The sequence below is a fragment of the Pseudopodoces humilis genome, chromosome 2, assembly GCF_049639895.1.
Source record: "Pseudopodoces humilis isolate 2021_Gansu_Grassland_sample_001 chromosome 2, ASM4963989v1, whole genome shotgun sequence".
Taxonomy (NCBI): Eukaryota; Metazoa; Chordata; class Aves; order Passeriformes; family Paridae; genus Pseudopodoces; species Pseudopodoces humilis.
The window spans coordinates 75,330,679-75,351,577 of NC_142201.1; the positions used below are offsets into that span (position 1 = coordinate 75,330,679).

At 39.4% G+C, this 20,899-nt stretch overlaps 1 protein-coding gene across 1 annotated transcript in view; it reads left to right on the forward strand.

The window, feature by feature from the left end:
- Positions 1-457: 457 nt before the first annotated feature.
- Positions 458-20,899, forward strand: part of TRPC6 (transient receptor potential cation channel subfamily C member 6) — a 77,401-nt gene continuing 56,959 nt past the window's right edge. Inside the window, exon 1 of the mRNA XM_014252599.2 lies at positions 458-600. Coding sequence (XP_014108074.2) covers positions 458-600 — 143 coding nt within the window. The remainder of the gene's footprint in view (positions 601-20,899) is intronic.

A 20,899-nucleotide genomic window follows, 5' to 3' on the forward strand; every position in this document is an offset into this window, starting at 1 on the left:
TCCATGGCAGAGCACCGCGGGCCGTGCCCGGGGCGAAGCGGCGGGAGGCGCTCAGTGGGACATGGTCCCAGCCCGGGGCAGCGCTGCGGGGCCGGGAGCGCACAGGGCTGCGGCGGGACACGGCCCCGCGGGGCCGGGTCGCGGCGGTGCCGGCGGGGGAGGCGCGCAGGGGGCACCGCAGCCCCCGGGGAGGGGCGCGGCGCGCGCCGCCCTCCCTCCCACCTCCCGCCCCTTCCCTCCGGCCGGGGACAGCCGCGCCGGCTGACGCGCCGCAAACTTTGCTGCTGTCGCTGCCGCTGCTGCCGGGAGCCCCTCGGTGCCGGGGCGCGGAGCGAGCGGGGCCGCGGCGCTGCCGGGGCAGAGCCCGGAGCGGTCCCGAGCGGCGGCGCCCCCGCGCCGCTCCCGCCGCGCCCCGAGGGAGCCGCCGCGCCGCCCCGCAGCCCGGCCGCGGGACAGCATGAGCCAGGCGCAGCCCTACGCCCCGCGGAAGGGCAGCTCCCCGGCGCCGGGGGCCCGGCGGAACGACAGCCAGGACTACCTGCTGCTGGACGCGGAGTTGTGCGAGGAGAGCGCCCTGCCGCCCTACGCCTTCTACCCGGTGTGAGTCCCGCCGGGCGGAGCGGGCGCGGGGGAGGCGGTGGCGGGACAGGTGCAGCGGGCGGGGGGCGGCGGCAGCCGCGGCGGGGGGACCCGTGCTCTGCCCTCTCCGGGGGACGAGCGGGGTGGCTGCGCTTGGAAAGGCGCAGGAGCAGCGCTGGCATCGCCGTGCCCGGGCTGGCAGGTCTCCTCCGAGAGCACCGTGGTGCCTTCCCGCTGACAGGGAGGCGGAGGGTGGCTTGGGTTCAGTTGTGGAGAGCCGGACAAGAGACGTCCGTGTACATAAAACCGATGGCGTCTAATGAGTTAAATGTAATTACAGAAATTTTAACTCCTGTGATCGGTTGCTCCCACCGAGAGAGCGCACATTGCAGGTGTGTGCATCAAACCATCCTCCTTTCCTTATTGCAAAATAATTGCAAAAAAAACCATCCTCCTATCATTATTTTTGTAAGAGCCATGTAGCCTCGTGTAATTTCATTGCGTGAGTTTTGGCAGGTAGTTATCGTTTAAAGCAGAGTGTAAGAACATATTCAATAAAAGCTAAATTATGTAAAAATAGATTACAAAGGTTCCAGGAACCACAACTTAACGTCCACGTCGACTGGCGTTCAGTGTTGACAGTGTCCCCCTGGTTATGTGCTGTCATCATGACTACTGTAATTACCACTTGTTAATGCTTCTGGGGAGAAGCTATCCAACAGAGGGGGAAAATGGGTATTAAGCAATGCAAGATGAGTCCTAAAATCTCAGAGGATTGCTAGAAGATGTGTACTTTCTTTTGCAGAAATTGTATTTTATTGCTTAACTGGTAAATTCCAGTTACCACTCTCTCCTAATATTTGCTGTTTTATCTGTGAGCCACCTACCAGCCGCTTGACAGCTACCTGGATATAGGAAAGGAATAGTAACAATGAAACTGGGAACACTTACGGTGCTTGAATATTTATCAACTCAGCTAAGAACAACCAGAGTTTTCAAAATTTACTGCTGTACTGCTGTTCTTGAGCGTCTTTGTGGATCACTAATTCAGTATGCTCAATAGCTGAAGCAGGCACACTGGACTTAAAAATATATCTCAAAATATATGAATGCATCTACCTAATGAATCCTTTCAGAAAAGAAAAGCCTTATGATGTTTATTTCAGATTGGTTCTCACTAGTGGACTAAAGCTTTGAACTAATATGGCAATTCTGAAATTCTTTTGCCATCTACTCATTCAGAATGGTTGTGCAGCTGTGAGAGGATAGATCTTGCATAAGTGTTTCAAATCATCTCCTCAAACAAAATGTGCCGGTCTGTGGGGTGCTGATACTTTCCCTTCAAGAGTGAAGTGAAAAAAGTGCCTGTGCTAGCAGCTCTTGGTCCAGCACAGGCCCAATGAGAGATTGCCTCTCATTACCTCACAGTGGCCATAAGGAAAACCTGCATCCTAATCAAGTTGCTTTGTAGAGCAAGGGTAGCACTAACCACGGGAAGTTATCAAGGGCTTGTTTTTGACATGCACGTTAGTCATGGAGAAGTTGTTCTTTGGGCTTTCTCTGGATGTGGAAGAGTCACCTCACAGAGATCCATAGGCACTGCCAGGACTTCCTTGGCTGGCTGGAATGAATGCAGTGAGTGAATAGGCTCCTCCAGGCTACGGTGATTACCAAGCACAGTTTTTAAGTTTTTCTGCCTAGCTTCCAACTACATCCCATTTCAGGTACATTTTGTAGATATGCCTTTTCAGCCAAAAGTCATCAGTTTTGCTAGAGATCTTCATATGGCCAAGAATTTAATAAATAATGAGCTGGACCATGTGCAGAGGACAGTCCAAAAAAAGCTGAGTTTTACTTCCTTTTAAACATTACTGAGAGGGTAACACACTTACTGGTATAGTATGGCATGTGACTATTGCTTGAATAAGGAAAAGTTTTTTCTCAAGTGGTGATTTAGTGCTAATGCTGATGTTAGTGCATATGTTGTTTGTAGAACATGCTTTTCATGTGTTGTTTTGTGACTGCCGTTAAGTGCTGTAGTTTTTGGATGATAATAAAAACACGAACCATTTACAGAGATCTGTTTCCTGTATTGTAGCTCCTCTTTCTGGAGAACAGATTTATTGTATCCAAGGTAGCTGCTACCTTTATTGCAAAAAAGATTTCAAGAAGGTACCTTGAACTCCTCAGCTATGCCAAGTAGGGTCACACAGTCTACTGGCAGTGGATAGAAGGCTTTTACCTTTATATGTGGTTTGATGCAAAACAAAATTCAAACTGAATTTTGTGCTGAAAAATCCTGCTTTTCTTTTGAATTGAGAACCTTAAGCAGGAAACCCAATATTTGGGCAATCTATAGAATTTGTAAATTAGTTATTTCCAAAAGATGAGGCTGCTTTCTAAGAATTAAGACTTTTAAGATGTGTTAGAAATTATATGCAAGTAAACATTTTCTTTCTAGTAGTGCTCTTCCATCTAGTCATTGTGTCTTGCACCTTATGTATCAAGAAATACATTGCAATATACATGTCAGAAGATTGACTCTAGGAATGCAAAAATGTGCATGTGTTGGGATTTGTCCCTCCTGTGCAAGTATTTCATTGGGAAAGAGCCCGGTGTGGGGGTTTAAAACAGGATGGAAAGTGCATTTTAACATCTAATCTCAAATATGAATGCTCATGTGCAGTAGGATTTGATAGCACTTCTTTATAAACTTCCCTGCTAAAAAAATGTTAGTGAAGGACAGATTGTCAGTGTACTAGGCTAGTGAGAAGACACTAATTCAATCTGACATCTGGTTATACTGCTTATTTATACTTGGCAATATTTTGCATTGTGAAAAATAAATGTTTTCTTATAGATGTGAGAAGGGATAATTGTGTATTAAAATGTCAGTTGTAAAGTAAACGAGGCACACAAATTATGACATGAAAACAGGGGGAAAAAGGGTTCCAATGTGCATAACTGCCTTTAGACATAGACTATTCCTCAACTTTTGTGGTTTTCCAGCTAAGTGTTTCTCAAAATTACCAAACCTAGTACATACTTAAAAACCTACTCTTTGTTAAATAACATTTTTAATGATTTCTTTCCTGCCTGCAATAAAGCAGTGTCTGCCATTGACATAACATAATTTTTATCTCTAGTCTCAACTGTCTTGCTTGAAATGACCTGTAAAATTATTTTCCAGACTCTTGATTAGACATAGTCTCTTCAGGGAGTACTGCACAATGTGGCAGCTGTGTTTCAGATTGTCAGCCTCTTTGATGAGATGCTTTTTCTTCTGAAAATATGTTTCAGTGGTCTTGTTGAGATCAAAAAGGTAGAAGAGTTGCTATGGAGGGGGGTAATTTCCTTTTATAGCCTAGTGTATGGGACAAATATACAAATCATCATGTGATTTAGGTTTGATGGATCTACTTCATACTGGGCACTGGAAAAAAAAATCATGTTTGAATCTCTCATATTCTGGACAACTAAATGTAATTCCTGAGGTCTCGAGTAAAAGGATAACAACATTGTTATCAAACCTCAGAAAATCCAGCTTTGAGTTCACTCTGTGTGTCCTGCAAGTAGGTAGAAGAGAATGCTTAATTTTTTCAGCATCACATATATCTTTATTTATTTCATACTAGGTAGGCTTTCTTCCCCCCACATGTTCGTTTTTGATGAAGGCTTGTGGGATTTCTTGGGTTTAGTTATTAGGCATTATTGTGTTTGCTGTGTACACTCACTAATTTAACTGAGAACTTCTTTGGTCAGCTACAATTCCCAGTTTCCTATGCTAATACTTCATAGTCATTTTGCTTGAGCCACTGCAATATATCTGCAAGTTTATTTATACCCTAGCTCTCATGTAGTCACCAAACAAATGAAATTCACCTCTCTGGGGGACATAATTTCGTAAAACTGGAAGATTTCCATGAAAATATAAGTAATTTCTTAAATTTGCATGAGGAGGGTAGAGTAGTGATTCAGAAATGTGTGGGATGTATATGGCATACTTTTCAATGTAAATGTTAATAACCAGCATGCTATTTGTCAAACACTCTCCCAGCAGCATTTGCCACCACAGAAGCTGAAGGTTATAATAACTGGCTACTTGAAGAATTCCTGCCAATATTGGTATCCCCAAATAAAAGCGGTTTGGCATGGTGGGTCTGCGTCATCAGGCTGTGTTAGACTTTCCAGCTCTGCAAACTTCAGCAGAAAAAGAAAAGTTTGGCAGTTAAACTGTGTTCATCCAATTCTTTGTAACTTGGTTTCATACCTCAGGTTGTTGCACAGTGTCAGGTAATGCCTTAGCAGAAGGCCTTTGACTTGAGGGGCATACAGTGAGTCTTGTATACAGGTTTGTGCTCTTACTTGTGAGTGTAGCCACTTGCACTCCTCCTTAGCAGGAGGCTTAAAGGATTTGCGTTGATAAGCGGTGTTTAAATATAAGTTTTGGTAATTAAATGTGGGCAAAAAGCTTAACAGTAATTAGTTGACAGGCAGTGTTCTCTGGAATAGATTAACAATTTTGTCTTGAAGTAGAATGGTTATTTGTTTAGCACTGAAAGATCACAATCAAGTATACTATTTTTAGTGAAATAAAATGTGTGGAATATAATGTGAAGATGACTGACTAAAGTCTGGGTTTATTTTCTATATCTGTTTCTTTACAACTATGCTTTTTCCTTCCAATAGTGCATTTGTAAGCACAGCTCTATTGTAACCACCAGTCTGATGTGTTTGAATAAATTTTTGTCAATATTGAAAAAAATACAGATAAAAGGCAAGCTCTGGCATTAGGGATAGAATGTGAGATTTACTACAAGAACCCCAAATAAGTGAAATAATAGCATATCAAGTATTGCCATTTTTAGGTTTATTCTCAAAGCTGTGTAGGAAGTGGATAACTTGTTTTCTGGAAGAGTTGAATGTAGTTCCCTTTTGTTAAAAAAAAAAAAATGCTCATATGAATAAAATATCAGTATTGGGGTCATGAGCTCAGATGATGCCAGTTCAGAAGAGCATGACTGGAATTCATTTTTAGTGTTAGAACTTGATTAAATACTGGGTTTGAGGTCAGTATTTATCTTAGTGAAGAGAACAAAGAAGTGAGGATATTATAAAAAATATTTGGCATCTATGAGGCCTTTCATGCAGGTAGGAAGAGGGATCATAAACCAGAGGATTGTGGTTTATCTGTAGAAAACAGAATGCAGACCACAAAGCCTGGTGCTGCTGCAGCACAAACAGTTTTGCAGAGCATTCAGAGTGGAGAATTTTCATAAAGCTTTGTGCTGTGTTGCAAAGTCATACAAGGGTTTGGGTTGGGAGAGACCTTAAAGATTGTCCAATCCCAGCACCCCTGCTATGGGCAGGGATGCCACCCATTGGATCAGCTTGCTCAGAGCTCCAACCAGCCTGGCCTTGAACACTTCCAGCCATGGGGCATCCACAACCTCTCTGAGGAACCTGTTCCAGTTGTCTCAGTACCCTCTGAGTAAAGAAGTTCTTCCTAAGAGCTAATCAAATCTCTCCTGTTTTAGTTTAAAGCCATTCCTTCTTGTCCTGTCACTGTCTGCAGGTGTCATATCAGCATAACCAGCAAATAGGTGAATGTCCAGCAGACTGAAGGGGTGGATTCAGAGCTGGTCTGGTGCCTCCTGTCATCTTCTGTCAGCACTGGTGTTAGTTCAGAGGAACACCTGGTTGTGCTGATTTTCCTCCTGGCCCAGCCTGGGTTTCTCCTATTGTGCATGTTGTCTGACTTTTGGACTGATGACTGACTGCTTAGCAGCTTTTCAAAGGGGAAGATTCCTTTATCTTTGAGGGATGATTTATGTTTTTCTTTCCCTTCTGTAAGATGTTTGCCTGCCATCAACATGTTTCAGCTTTTCTAGTTGTGATTTCCCCCTCTTATTTGGAACAGGTAGCCAGGCCAGACTGATAAACTTTGTTAGTCCTACTCTGTGCACATGTCCTAGGCCTGCTAAGTAGTAATAGCCCACAGTAAACTTCTATAATAATTGTTCCTAAGCAACTGTTTTTCATGATAGAAAATTATAATCCAATTTTCCTTTCTGCTTTTCAATGCAGTAGTTGATTTTCTATACTAGTTTTATTTTCACTGTGCTAATCTTTAGCTATATGCTTTTCTTCCTGAAGATAACCTAAAATTACTTTCAATTTTCAAGTCTTATAAAAAATTTCTTAATGAAAGGAACATGTGCTAGGAATTTCTAGTTTATTATCTTCATTTGCTAAGGTTGTTGTATTGTACATGAGTCGAAGTTATATTTTTTTGGTTTTTTTCCATCTGGATTTATTAATTTATAGTAATGATCCAAGTATGTTACCTACCAAAAGCTGTTGAAATGGTAATTGAAAGTTTATAGTGCTTTATTTGGGGATATGTGGGAGAGGAGTTCTTGGAAGTTACATGTCTGCTATAGTAGTGGTGCTTATTCAAAGAGAAACCCTGTGCTCTGAGAACTCTCAAGTGTTTCTTAGCCCTGAAGGATAAATGTGAATGCTTGAGGATCTGTCTGTGCCATGTCCACTGCTTGTCTTGTGCTTTCCTCTGTCCTGTAGGAGCACATAGAATAGGATGGCTGCTCAGAGGGTTCAGGCTCTGCAAAGGATCATCTCGCTCCACCAGTGAGTGGATTACCTAGTTAGTTATCTTGACAAATCAGATGCAAAAGCAGGCTGTGGGAAGGCAGCAGTGACTCTTCCTCTCTGTAGATTTTGTATTCCTCTCCCTTTAAGAACAAGTTTCCTATTAATTACTCAGGATGGTTTGTGGAGAGTGCTGCTCTTGTGAGTCTTAAAGTGAGTCTTGGTGGTCTCAAGTGGATCTTAGAATAGTGCTTCTCCCCATACAAGACACTAATTTGTTTTCTCTCTTTTAAGTGTAGAAATCTGAGCTAAAAACTATAACAACCCTTGATAAAAGTACAATCAAAGTGCAGTAGCTCTTAGAAAACTTAGCTAATATGACTTCATTTTCAAGTAGTAGGCATGGGATGAAACTTTTCAAGGATGCTGGGTATTTTGTATGGCCTCTGTGAGATTTCTCACTTCAGGATCTTAAAACCTAAACTGTACAATACCAAAAGCTCTGGAAAACTTGGTCTGTAATCCATATTACTGTTCAAGTCCGTTGGATGTCAGTGAGTCTGGGAGTCTGTAACAACCTCTTGCTGCCCAGGGAAGACTAAGGAGTTGGGTCAACATGGCAGGTAAGTTGGAGCAAAACCAGGAACATCTTGAACTGACATCTAAGCAACAAATAAAAGAACCAAAAATTAGGAGGGGAGAGGGACTTAAGTTTCTGAAGATACAGTTTAGATAATTTGAAACATTTTGTAGAACACTTCTAACAAAAAATTCAGCAAATAGCAGTATCTCCAGGTCTGCAGAATAAATGCTGACTATGGTACAAAGCTGAAGAAGTTAATGTTCCCTACATTCCTTCAGAGAAGAATTTTGGAGGTTTAAGTCAGAAAGCTATTTAATAATTTAGAAACATCTGATGTGAGCACATTTGTAGGTAAACAGCAAATGATGTGATAGTGAAATTTCAGAACTTCTTTGTATGATAAAATAATAATGATGTTACCTAACATGTTGATATATAAAATATACACTGGGATTTCTTACCCCACAGCCACTTCCATCCTAAAATAAGCAACAGCATTTAATGCACAACAGGAAGAGAAACTTAAAAAATAATCTAGGCCGGGATTTGCAGAGGCAGCAAGGCTAATGCCTCTCATTTTACAAAGCTGTCTGAGGATCTTTCATGACCTGAGGTTTCTATGTTACTGATTCTACATCAAATCTAAAAGCCAGCAGACATTTCCCTAGTTATCAGTGAGAGCACTGAAAATGCCTTAGAGGGAAAGAATATCCTTGTGGTTTAAGTAGCTTTGTGCAGGACATGGATCAATGAGGAAGGTGCTGGTAGCAGCACTGCTGGGTATCTGTGTGCCTTTTTGAAGATCCATCTATAACTATACTTTTGACTGCATACAGGTCTTGGTATCTCCAGAGGGTCAGAAAAGGCATGGAAGTACACATTGAGGAGGAGGGGAAATAGACTCACTGCAGGGACATGTGGTCCAGTTCCTCTATGTATTTAGAGACCTGAGGACAGTTTTGGGGAATCAGAATTACATGACAGATTCAACTGCAAAGTGTCTTTTGCTGAGTGAGATGTAATTTCTGAATAGTTTCCATGTCTGGAATAATTCTTTTGAATCTATCAATATTATATTGTCAGAGGGGGAATGTTGCCCCAAAGATGGATTTCCAGCCAGACAGCAGGGGCACAGTACAGCTGAGTGCTCTTTACTGTAAGAAGCATGGAACAAGATGTGTAGTGCTGAATGACATCTGAAAATGGAAGTGTGTCCATCTGTGTGAGCTCACGTCCAGACTCAGCAGCAGGCTGCTGCTTGTAAGGGGCATGAGGTGGCTCTTTTTGCATGTGTTACAGGGTTGGGATCCTGCCTCTGCACCTGCTGGGGTTGTACTGCTCTGCTATGCCATGATAACAAGCAGGCAAGATCATCCCAGCCGTATCATCATGTTGCACTGCCTGTTTGTTCAGGTAAGCACAGCTTTTTGTTGTGCTCATTGGGCTGGTTCTCATGTTGCTGTAATCATAACATTTGTCCTGAGTGTAGGCAATGGGTCATTAGCAGAATGTGTTCAGATATACTTACAGGTGTCACTGTCTTGGCTGGAGAGTCAGTAATGGATGGGATCAGCTTTCCTCTCACTCTGCTTGGTAATCCCTGAGCCTGAGATAAAAGGTAGAAAAAACCAAGAGAGCATCTACTAGTGTTCTATATTCTTGAAAGTACTAGTTCTGAGAATATGACAGTCAGTAAATATGAAATTATGACAGCTAAATACCTTACAAAAAAAGGCAAGGGGCTAAAAATAATGTAACTGGAGGGGATGTTTAAAAGGAATTGAAAAAGTTGTGGATGTTCAAAATAAGACTGCCTTTTTTTCCCACCTGTCTACAGTCATCAATTAGCATCTTATAAATTCAAGGTAATTTCTAGAAAGCAGCAAAGACAGATGAAGCTTCTGTATATTCTCATGCACAAGAATGGCACATTGCAGAGTGGGGAAGGATGGTAAAACTATTTTCATGACAATTTTCATGTGCAGCATCTAGAGAAATGATATGTCAACTAGACTAACTTTATATCCCAGACATTACTGATGCATGAGAGCATGACTCTCTGTTCCTCACACTTTGCACTTACTGCTGCTCCAGAGAGTACATAGCATAACACTTACAGGAGGATCATGAGGAAAAGGATCCAGTTTCTAAGTAAATAAAAATTGTAAGTAAAACTCTAAAAGTGCATGTTTCGCCTTTTGGGTTTGTTTCCTTCCCCTTCCCTTCTTCTGGGATGTCACCTTTCATGCTTGGCAAAAAAAAAAACCAATTTCATTTTTCCAGTAGAGAGTACATATATTCACAACACAAGGCTGTGTTCCCATTTTCTCAAGTCTTATGTAAAAATGAAAGCTGAGTATGTGTGAAACTTCTGTTCCTGTGGAATGTTATTGGTTTTGTATCTGTTTTTGTGGTTTAAAAAATTACTTTAATTCTTTTTTTTTCTAATTAAGTCTTGAGTGCTGTTCTCAGAAGTTTTCTCCATTGGCTTTTTGATCTAAAGTGTTTCAGTATGGCTGAAATAAGAATGTTGGCATTTGGCTTGTTGAGCCAAACCATAAATGACAGATGGGTTGATTCAATATTAGCTGCTTTTGAATCCCCCCTGGGATGGCTGCAGAGAGGACAGTTCCAGCTCTCTGCTGAACTCTTTCCCACTCTGTGTACATGGCTTGACTCCCTCGGCAGTCGGCCGTGCTCAGAGTGTACCTGCTTGTTGGTGTTTGGCTCATGTTCTCTCAAGAGACCAGCCCAGGCAAAGAAATTATGACCAAAACTACAGATCTATCTCCCTTCAGTAGGAAAATGAAGCTAACTTTGCTGTGGAACTGATGCAAAGTTGTACATTTCAGATCAGTTATAAAGCAACCACACAAATGCTTTCTTCTCCTCTACAATATGAAAATTTGGGTTCAGGCAATGGAGCCTCCCCTTCTCCCCTTAATTTTAATGTATTTGGTTAAAATGTAGTAAGTGAAGATAGGCAGTTAGATAAGCAAAAAGAATTCCTGATGAAAATTTTTGATTTTTTTTCAGAACCTGTATACATTACCAAATAAACGAAAAGGCCACTTTGATTCTTATTTCTCCTGGTGTACTTTATTTCTCCAGCAGGAGAGTTTCCTTCCATCCAAACAAACTGCTATTGTATGGGTCATAACTCTGCTAGTGTCCATGCAATTTCATGCTAAAAAATGCTGTATACATTGTTATTCTGCTTTGATTTGCTGGATTCTCTGGATGTTAGAATCATCATTCTTTATCACTTAACACTATATAACAAAAGAAAGTTTTAATTAGACTGCAGTTCCTCTCTGGAGCATGTTACAAATCCAGTATAATTTGATAATAAAAGTAGGACCATGTGAGAACTGGTTCTTATTGGTATTTACTGTTGTACCTGAAAGTCAGTGCTCCAAATTCTTTCAGTTTGAATCAATGTATCAGTTTGAATAAATACCCCTTAGGAAACGTTCTCATTTCCGTATTTCATCATAATGAATTATTTAGCAGTAAGGTAGGTTTGTGGGGTGTCAAAGACCAAGTTGCAAGACCAGTTTCAACTCAGGAAGAACAGAAATCTCAATCCACAACAGCTACCTGCCAGAAAAATATTAGCAAGGAAGAACTAACTGTTCTTGTGTCTCTTCAGTATGTTTGGGGTTTTTTTCTTGAAGAAAAAGGTCTCAAGGTTTTCTCTGTATATTTTGAAACTTTATTTTTCCCTTGTGAAAGCAAAACTCTTGATTTCATCTTAGCTATAATAACAAGGGTTTTGTCACGTGACTGTAAAATCCTCCCTATGCAATTCTATTATTATTACTTAACTGGAGAGCAGTAACAGCTAATGACATTGTCATGTGACTAACGAGTTCATGGATTGATTCTGTTCTGTGTGAACAAAGGCAACATAGTGTTCAGTGAAGGCCAGGGCATTTTAATCTCTTCTGAGTGACAATTTCTGCAAATGTGACATATTCTGCAAAATATTCTGCAATTATGAAGTAACAGTAGCGGTTGAAAGTCTCATTCAATGCTGTTGATCCATCAAATCTGATCACAGCTCTTTTTTAGCTTGTGCTGTGTACTGCTATCACTGTTATATCTCGGATCTGAGAAAGCCAAATGATCTTTTCCTGATGGAATTGTGTGTGACTTGCCACTAATTCTGTTTTCTCTAAAAGTATCACTGAGGTCATGATACCAAGTACTTTAATTGTGCATAGCAGAGAAGAATAAAAATCATCATTGTTTCTTTATTATTATAAGGTAATTAATTTGAACAACAGTAATTAAAGATATTAAAAGTAAACCAAAGCAGTTACTTTTTTTTTTTTTTTAACATTGTTTTCCATTTTATGTAAGCACACATTGGAATGCTAAGATCTTCTGCAGGAACTCTTCTTCATCCTGAAGTTATATTGCTGCAGTTTTTGTTGTGTGTTTGTGTTAAGGTAAATTTAATGATATTGCATGGATTCTTTAATTAGAAGTATATCACATTTACATGATGAAAAGGGCTTATTCCTAACGCAGATGCAGGAAGAGTATCAATAGGCACACTTCATTATTTTCTCACAAACAGAGCTGTTAAAAAAATTGTCTCCTGGACATGAACATTGTATGTGCAAACATTTATTTTATCTAAAAAAAGTTTGCTTAGATCTAGTGTTCCCTCTGAAGTTTTTGTTAGTGTCAGCCTTTCATCATTGGTTGAGTTACAAATGCAGTTTCTCAGTGAAATTTTAATTTTTTAGAAATACATGGTCAAACCTAGATTCATATTAGGTGATGGACACATTTCATTGTATACAGAGTATAATGGAAGAACAAATGGATAAGCATATTAAGTTCCTGAATCAGTCAAATGTGACTGCTGGAATAATCTTACTCATTACATTTTTCTCAATTGTATTTGCTATATTACTGCATATCTGGGTATTTGAAACACAATTATCTCTAGGTTACTTACTGTCTTTAGTACAGTTATACTCTCTTCTTTCTTTGCAAAGCAGAGACAACTTACTGTTCCTTCTTCCTCAGGTGCCAAGCAGAAAGTGTACATGCTGCTTCTGCAGAAGGAAGTTGCTCTGTCACTAAACCCTGACCTCTCATCCAATTCCAGTAGATTTTCCTATTGCTCTGTTCTGTTCTGTAGTACTTTTTCCTGTGCTCTGAGTAGTCCTGAGTTTGTTGTCATTTTCCTAATCAGCTGTTCACATGGCTTTCATTTCATATCCAGTCCCTTTAATCCACAATTGCATGCACCCATAAATTGTTCTAGTTCTCCTATAATCATGAGAGATATATTCAGCGTGATGGATCCATGATGTTAAAATCCATATTTCTCTCCCATCCTTATTTTATTGGCAGTTTTCCTCAGTTCAGAGCCCTTACCCATGACAGGTCAAGATTATTGAGAGATGCACAAAGAAGAATATATTGAAAGATATTATATTATAAAAAGGAATAGCATCTGAAGTAATAAAAGAATATGCTCTAAATAATATTTCACCACACCATGAAAAATTCTGAATGTGGAGACTCTACCTAAGAATTTGATGGCATCTCAGGGTTGTTATATTTCATATTTACAGCTTTCCTCAGATTTCAGCTACGATATTTGTAGTCAGATTTACAAGGAATAAATGCAGACTGAATAGATCTTTTGAAGATAAAAGAAATACTCGATTTTTGGTTACAAACCAGAAGCTGGCTAATCTGATTACAGCATAATTTGTTCCTGTGTTGGAGTGCTAGTTCAGTGCTGACTGGAGGGCATGTTGATCTGCCACAGCCCTGTTACAGACTCACTGTTTTGTGTCATTCACTGTAGGCTTTATGGTTAAACCATGTAGGTGTGTTTCTCCTCATTCAATTAACATTTTTTTTTCATTTTGTTCCACTCTTATCTATTTTTACTTGCATTGCATGTGGAAATATTGGAGTAATCTTAGTTGCCACGTTGTTTCTGTCTAGGATTCTTACTTCACAACTTGATGGGGTTTTGTTGTAAACTCTGTGCTGCAGAGGATAGAACAATTCTACTGAGGCTCTTGTGCATGTTTTTCTTGAAGGATGCCCAGTAGTCTTAGTTTAGAACAAGCAATAAAAAAATGTGAATAGCTAAAACTAACAAAGCTTTATAAAAATAAAGTGAAAGTGATGTATTTACACTTATTACCTTTAGCAGCATTTCTCGGATCAAGTAGCAGAGGAAGCAGCTACCTCAAGAGCTGTCTTTTTAAGGTGTTTTACATTTTTTTTATCATTCTTTTTCTAATCATCTCCAGATCTCCTGTTCAAGATGTTTTTTGTGTTTTTCTGACCTTTTTTGCTGATACCACACCCTATTACCTGGAACTGTAACTGTAAAATTGTTCTAGAGGTAATGGTGAAAATTGTGTCTGACTCATGCCAGGAGTAATTCATACCTGTAGAAGAACAGGGAAGAGGAATAAAACAAGGCCTTGTGAGTTTGGTCTGAATTCTGTTCAGATTATCACCTTGTGCTTGGATCCCCACCATGCGGTTCCTGGACTGCTGTATTGCAGTTGGATTTGGATGCATTCAGTGTCTAGGATGGGCTCTATTATCTGTACTGTGTGATAAATGTTTGTTTTCCTTCCTTTTAAAGATATACATGTAGCATGTGCACACACTCCTATATGTTCCCCCTTTCCCCCTTTCTGAAAATAGATGGCATTAAATAGAATTAAAGAAAATTACCCTCTGTCATTAAATGATCAAAGTAGAGAGAGCTCAGCAGAGCTCTTGACAATGCCAGCACAAGCTTGTGTTGTTATCCTGTTGCTATATTGTTGTGTTCCTCCTCATCTGCTGAAAGTTCTGTGAGTGGATGGTCTCTGGACCTTTCATGGTATGAATTGTGTGAAGGCAGTCAGGAGTTCCTTCTCCCTCCCCATCACATGGCTCCCTTAAGGGCCTTGCAGCTTCTGTGCTAAGGAAATGCATGGCACTGCTGGCTGGATGTCCTGCAGAAGGCTTGCCCAAAGATGCAGAGGGGGTCAGGGAGAGGATAGGACCATGTCTCTGTCCCACAGGCACATAAAAGAGGTGGCTGAAGTCACCAGCCTGGTTTGGTGCACTTTGTACACACAGAACTGTTTTATCTGGTTTTGTGTCCAGGGAAGGAAAATTCCAGACTTGGGAAGCAAGCAGTGTTACAGAAGCTGCTGCTTCTTTTGAGGCTCTCTCTGAGTATAGGGGCTCCATTCAAGCAGAATAGTTATTAAACTTATGACCAGGAATGCATGAAAGAATCATTGTTAGTAACTTAAAAATGAGAGGACTACAAGGCTCTTGATAGCTATTAGTTTGTTTTGCCAAATGGGATTCTGTGCTCAAATTGCAGTTCTGTAAGCTTTCAAATTAATCTGTACACAAAAGGTATGTAGGGAGCAGTGGAAGTAATATGAAAATGTAAATTATCTAAGCCTATCCACAAATGTATATTCAGCCTTAAGACCCCTCCATCTCAGAAAGCACTTTACCCTGTGCTTAAGTCTTAATAGTTTTAAGGCAACTAAAATGAAAAGCAGTGAACTTCTTTTATGAACTTAAGACTTCAATTACATAAAAGGAAGTAGAAAAAACCTACTCTAATATTTTACTATTCTTTTTCTTCTACAAAAATATTTTTTCTAGTTTCACATACGTAGTATATTCATTGACCTTAAAAAAACCTCAAACTTTAAAATATACTAAACCAATTCATCTAATTTTCCTAGTGTGAGTATTGTATCACACTCCTAAACATGATTCTGGCATTCTGTGCTTCTAAATGTTTTTAATTATTTTAATGATTTATTAAACTTGGAAGCAATAAATTAATTTTTCTCTAATATTTAATTGAATAATAATGAGTCATTTAATCAAGTTGATAATAATATGAGTGAGAAATTTTGAAAGGCATAAAATTTTAGTTCTGGCATTTAACATTAGTTAACAATGTTTATATGATTTGATAGAATTATAGGTAGGCATGGAAGTATTATACTTTTATTGAGTTAATCTGTTTCCGTGTGTGGATTTTATAAAGCATGTTAGAAGGCATTAATGCACTTGTCAGTTTTGCAGATTTAAAGGGGTTAAAAAACCAAGTTGAATTATATAAATGAAGATTGACAGATGATTTGGCATAGATGAGCAGTAGGACTTTTATCTCCTAAGAGGTTTTATTGACTGTGAAGTATTAGAATGAGAATTAATTTAACACTGGTGCTTTCTTCTTGATACCTGAGATAATTTAAATATGTCAGCACTGAGTAGTGGTGTTAACTCACATTAGAGTCAGTGCAGAGAATCACAGTGTTTTGTGCCTGATTGAAGAGCAAGAAATTGAGACTAAGGGCTGCTGACTACAGGGAAGAAATCAGCCTCTGAATTAATTTTGAAGACCGAATTGCAATACTTACACACTAAAACCTGGATATATCTGAGAAAGTCTTTAAAAACTGAGTGTATTTTGGCTTTAGACAAATTGTTGAAGTATCTACTGACAGGACTTCAGATATTCTTACAGATGACAGTCAAGATGAGAGAATAAGTGCTGTAGTTGTATGGTTCTCCTCCAGTAGCCCTGGAACTTGTTTCAGCTTAGTTTATCCATCTCACATCTCTGCAGTTTGTTTATTGAAGATGAACTGTGTTTGACTGGGTATTACTGGACTTCTATTTCATTTCTTATATTTCACTTTAATTTCTAGTTATAAAAGTTGTGCTCTGCTTCCTGCACTTCTCCAGGTATTTACTGGTTGGCTTTTCCTTGTACAGGCTGAAGGGCTGTGTGGATTTTCAATTACCTGGATGACTTACATTCTTACTGATAAAACTGCCTTTTGTGTGTGTCTTGTGAGGGGTGTTGTGTTTTGATTTGAGAACCTTAAAAATTTGCATTTTTAGTAGTTAAGTGGATGACTGCATGATTTATAATTTGCAAAATGACAAAAAATAACTTTACTGTCATCCACTTTCTTTAATGACATTTCAGGCCTCCTTATATTTATCTTTGGAATTCCTCTAATTTACAGAAACAATTCTTTGAACTCATGGTACAGATGATGTCATAAATGCAATTGAGACACAGATAAATATGATGGGGATAATGGGGCATTTATGCATGTCAACATAACTGAGAAAAGATGAGAGGTTTTGTAAGAGCTTTCACCACCTGAAAATCACCCTTATTTATGGCATTGACTGTGGTAAGGGAGCAGTGTTTGCAAAGTTTATATAGATGGACAACACTGAGATATATTTTGTTTGAAGACAAACTTATTATGAACTTTAAAAAGCTGCTTTTTCCTGCATGCAAAGCCCTCCAAATAGGAAATTTATTTTAAGATTATGAAGATTAATTTTTCTGATTATGGATGTTCATATTGTAACACCACTTCTAGAACAAGGAACTTACTGCACGGGCAACTATAGGTGCTGTGGAAATAAATGTCTTTGATTATTTGTATCTGACACTGGATTTAAAAGATCTCTGATTTTGTGACTTTCAAATGAATTTCCTAATGTGAGCTTCAAGGCTAGATAAAGCTGCCTCTGTATGATCATGGCAGAATGTTTTTATGTGCATTCTGTCAAAATTTATCCCGGTGAAAAAGTACTAGTCTGTCAGCCACCCAGTACTCATGTAGACATATTTTTCCATTTACAAGTGTAATAATTTCAAGGAAAGTTAATGGTGACCTTCAAGCCTGAAAAACACTGAAACATTCTCTGTTTTAAAGTTACATCTCAAGATATATAATACACTTCCAGGCTGAGAGCTTTCATTAGGTACTTCTGTACTGTGAGTTGATCTAATTTTGATTTTGGGACTTTCTGAACCAGATAGAGGTCATGATTTGTTTTTCTGCAGTAGGTGAATGCTTCCAACTTAGGGCAAATGGTTACTCTGACATCCATATCAGGGTGAGTTTAGTGAAGCAGATTATTATCTGTGCTTTCTTTACTCTAAAAAGTATTTCAGTGACCAGAATTCTTGTTTAGAGCCTGAAGGCATCATTGCACTTGACACAATAATTCACAATAGAAAGGCTCTGTAATATATTCTCATGTATGTATTGAAATGTCAAAGGGTTACGTAGATCACCGACTGGAGTCCTTAAAATTTAGAAACCCTTTCACCTTCAAACAAGCTTGAGCATCCTAAATATGGTCAATAACTAAAAATTTGTGCAATATGATTGGTAAAAAAATAAGCTACATTTTAGTCAGATGAATGCTCAGAGGAAGAAGTCTGTCTCTTAAAGAGAAATTTCATGTTTGTAGAGTTGACACAAAATGTGTAAAAGAAGGAATATGGAAAATATTAAAATAATTTTTTTCAAAGCCTCAGAAACTTTCAGTTCTAAAGTCAAACAATCTTTTACCTGCCATTTCAGTTTTTAATAGCTCTATCAGATAGGGGTGATATTTTGTGACTAATGAATGGTAAATGTACCAGTCCCATTTTAAGAACATAATAAGAAGTTTTAGACAGAAAATTGAAGAAAAGAATAAAAAGACAAAATGAAACTTAGCACACTTAGCACATAGCTACTGCAAGATTAATTGTATATTAATAAGAAGGACAATAAAAGTTAATATACCAGGACTGAGTAATGCACTTAATATATTATCATGTAGGAATTTATTTGTTAAGAAATACTTTTGACATTGAAGAAATTGCTTTGGTGGAAGGGAAGAAGGGGTTGAATTCTGGTTTCCAAATGTTTAACTTCTGCAGTTTTTCATGATGTAACTCCTTGCTTAGTTCAAGGAAATATTTTTTATTTTGTCTTTGAAGCATTATGTATCTAGAAAATTTTTTGTATAGTAGAGGTCCTCCCAGATTAAGACGAAGCAATACAGTTCCTTCAATTTTTTCTCAAGAGCTCTTTTCTTGACTTTTAATAATTTATTACCACACATCACACCTTGCTGGTGATGATTTGGTCCATATTCAATCACTTGTAATGTAGTTGCCTCTCAGAAGCAGTTCCTGTTTCTTAAGTTTCTCTGCTTCTAAAATATACTTATTTATTAATTTTCTGTGTGGAAAGGGAGGCTACCTCTATACTTGTGGATACTGGAATGCAGTTTTCTGTGGTATTAAAGTGATCATTGAGTCACCAAATCATAGAACAGTGTGGGCTGAAATGAACCTGTTAAGGTAATTTTGACTAAACCCCTGCTCTGAGAAGGTCCAACTAGTTCATGTTACACGTGGTATTGTTCAGCTGAGTTTGAACAATTACAGTCTCCAGCAGTGGAGACTCCATAAATTGTCAGTCTCTGCCATGGGGGATCATTTTTTCTTTAAACCAAATCTGAATTTCCTGTGTTGCAACTTCTGCTTATTGCATCATGTGCTTTCACTGAGAATGAGTCTGGCTCAGTTACCTTCATATTCTTCCAGCAGGTCTGTATAGAAAGCAGTACAATCTTTACCTCAGCTTTCTTTCCTTCAAGATGGCTAAGAATAGTTTCCTCAATCTCTTTCATTTCTTGAGCTCCAGCACCCTTGAACATTTGCTGGACTTACCCTGTTATGTCCATGTCCTACTTTTGTCCTGTGAGTCCAGAACTGGACACAGTACTCCAGATGTGCCCAGCAGTGTCTCAGCACTGCCCAGAAAAGGGTAAGGATGACTTTCCTTGGTCTGCTGGTAGTGCTGTAACTGATACAGCGCTGTACATGGTCGATTGCCCTTGCCAAAAGGGCACATTGCTGAGTCTTCTTTACCTCAAGGACCTCCAGATCCTTCGTGGAACGCTGCATATTCTCCAGCTGTTGTCCAGCTTGTTGCATTGGGTTAATCTGTCTTGGACATAGACCTTACAAATGCCTTTGCTGAAGTTTATAATGTTACGTTTGGCCCACTTCTGAGGTCTACCCTTTGAGCAGCAGCCCTGCCTTCCAGTGTGTTTATGCTCCCACCATCTTCCCAAATGTGTGCTCTACCTTGTCATCCATACCACACATTAAACACTGCTAAACACTAGTTTTGTTCCAGGAGGGATGCACTGGTAACCAGCTGTAACTGGGCTTGGCAGTGCTTATCGTTACCTTGCCTGGCATTTTTGTGCTCATTTTATCCTGTCCCTCTCCAAAACATACCTTACATGTCAGTTTGTCTATCCCACTGTGGGAGGCCTTGCTAAAATCAAGGTCAGTTATGCCATTGCTCTAGCTCAGTGCAGGAAGCCCAACATCTTGTCATGGAAGGAAGTGAAAATGTCAGGAGTGATTTTCTGTCTAGTAAATTGATGCTGCCAATTCTCCTTGTTATCCTTCATGTGTGGGAAATGTCTTCCGGAAGAATTTACCACAGGCTTCCTGAGATACTGAGAATGGGCTGATTCACCTTACAGCTGTGCACAGGTTATTTCTGGGGAAGCCCTTTTTTGAAAAAGGGTCCAACATTTGCCTTTTTCTGGGTATCAAGAATCAGGAGCCTTTTTCAATTGCCAAAACCATTGAAAGATAGTAGATGGCAATCTTGCAATGCTATTGGCAGGGTCCCTCAGCATCTTTGCATATGTCTGATGTGATCAGTTGTACTTTCGTATTATCAATTGGCCCAAATTAATCTTCTGGTAATGTAGATAATGCTTTACTCCCCTGCACTCTGATAGTTGGCTCACAGACTTGACAAACTTTGCCTGTCAAGGCAAAGAAAGCACCAAGCTCCTCAGACTTACTCGCTCCGTTAGGCTCACTGCCACACTGAATAATGGACCCATCTTCTCTTCAGCCTTCATTTTTACTATTTGGTTTCTTTAAAAACCTTTAGAGTTGCTCTTCATTTCTTTTGCTAATTGTAACTTTACCCAGACTTTGGTTTACCTATCCCTATGTGGTTGGACAGTATCTTTGTATTTAATCAAATAATTTCCTCCTTCCCCCACCCCTGTGTTTCTGTTTTACACCTGTTCTCAATCAGGACATTGTTGTTGATCCATGCTGGCCTGCTGTTTTGGTGTATCACAAAGGGCTCTTTTCATACTTTCGAGGAATGTGTCCTGAAAACCAACAGTCCTCCTGACCTTCAGCCTTCCTACAGGATGCTGCTGAGCAGCTTTCTAAACAAGGTCGTGTGTGCTCTCCTG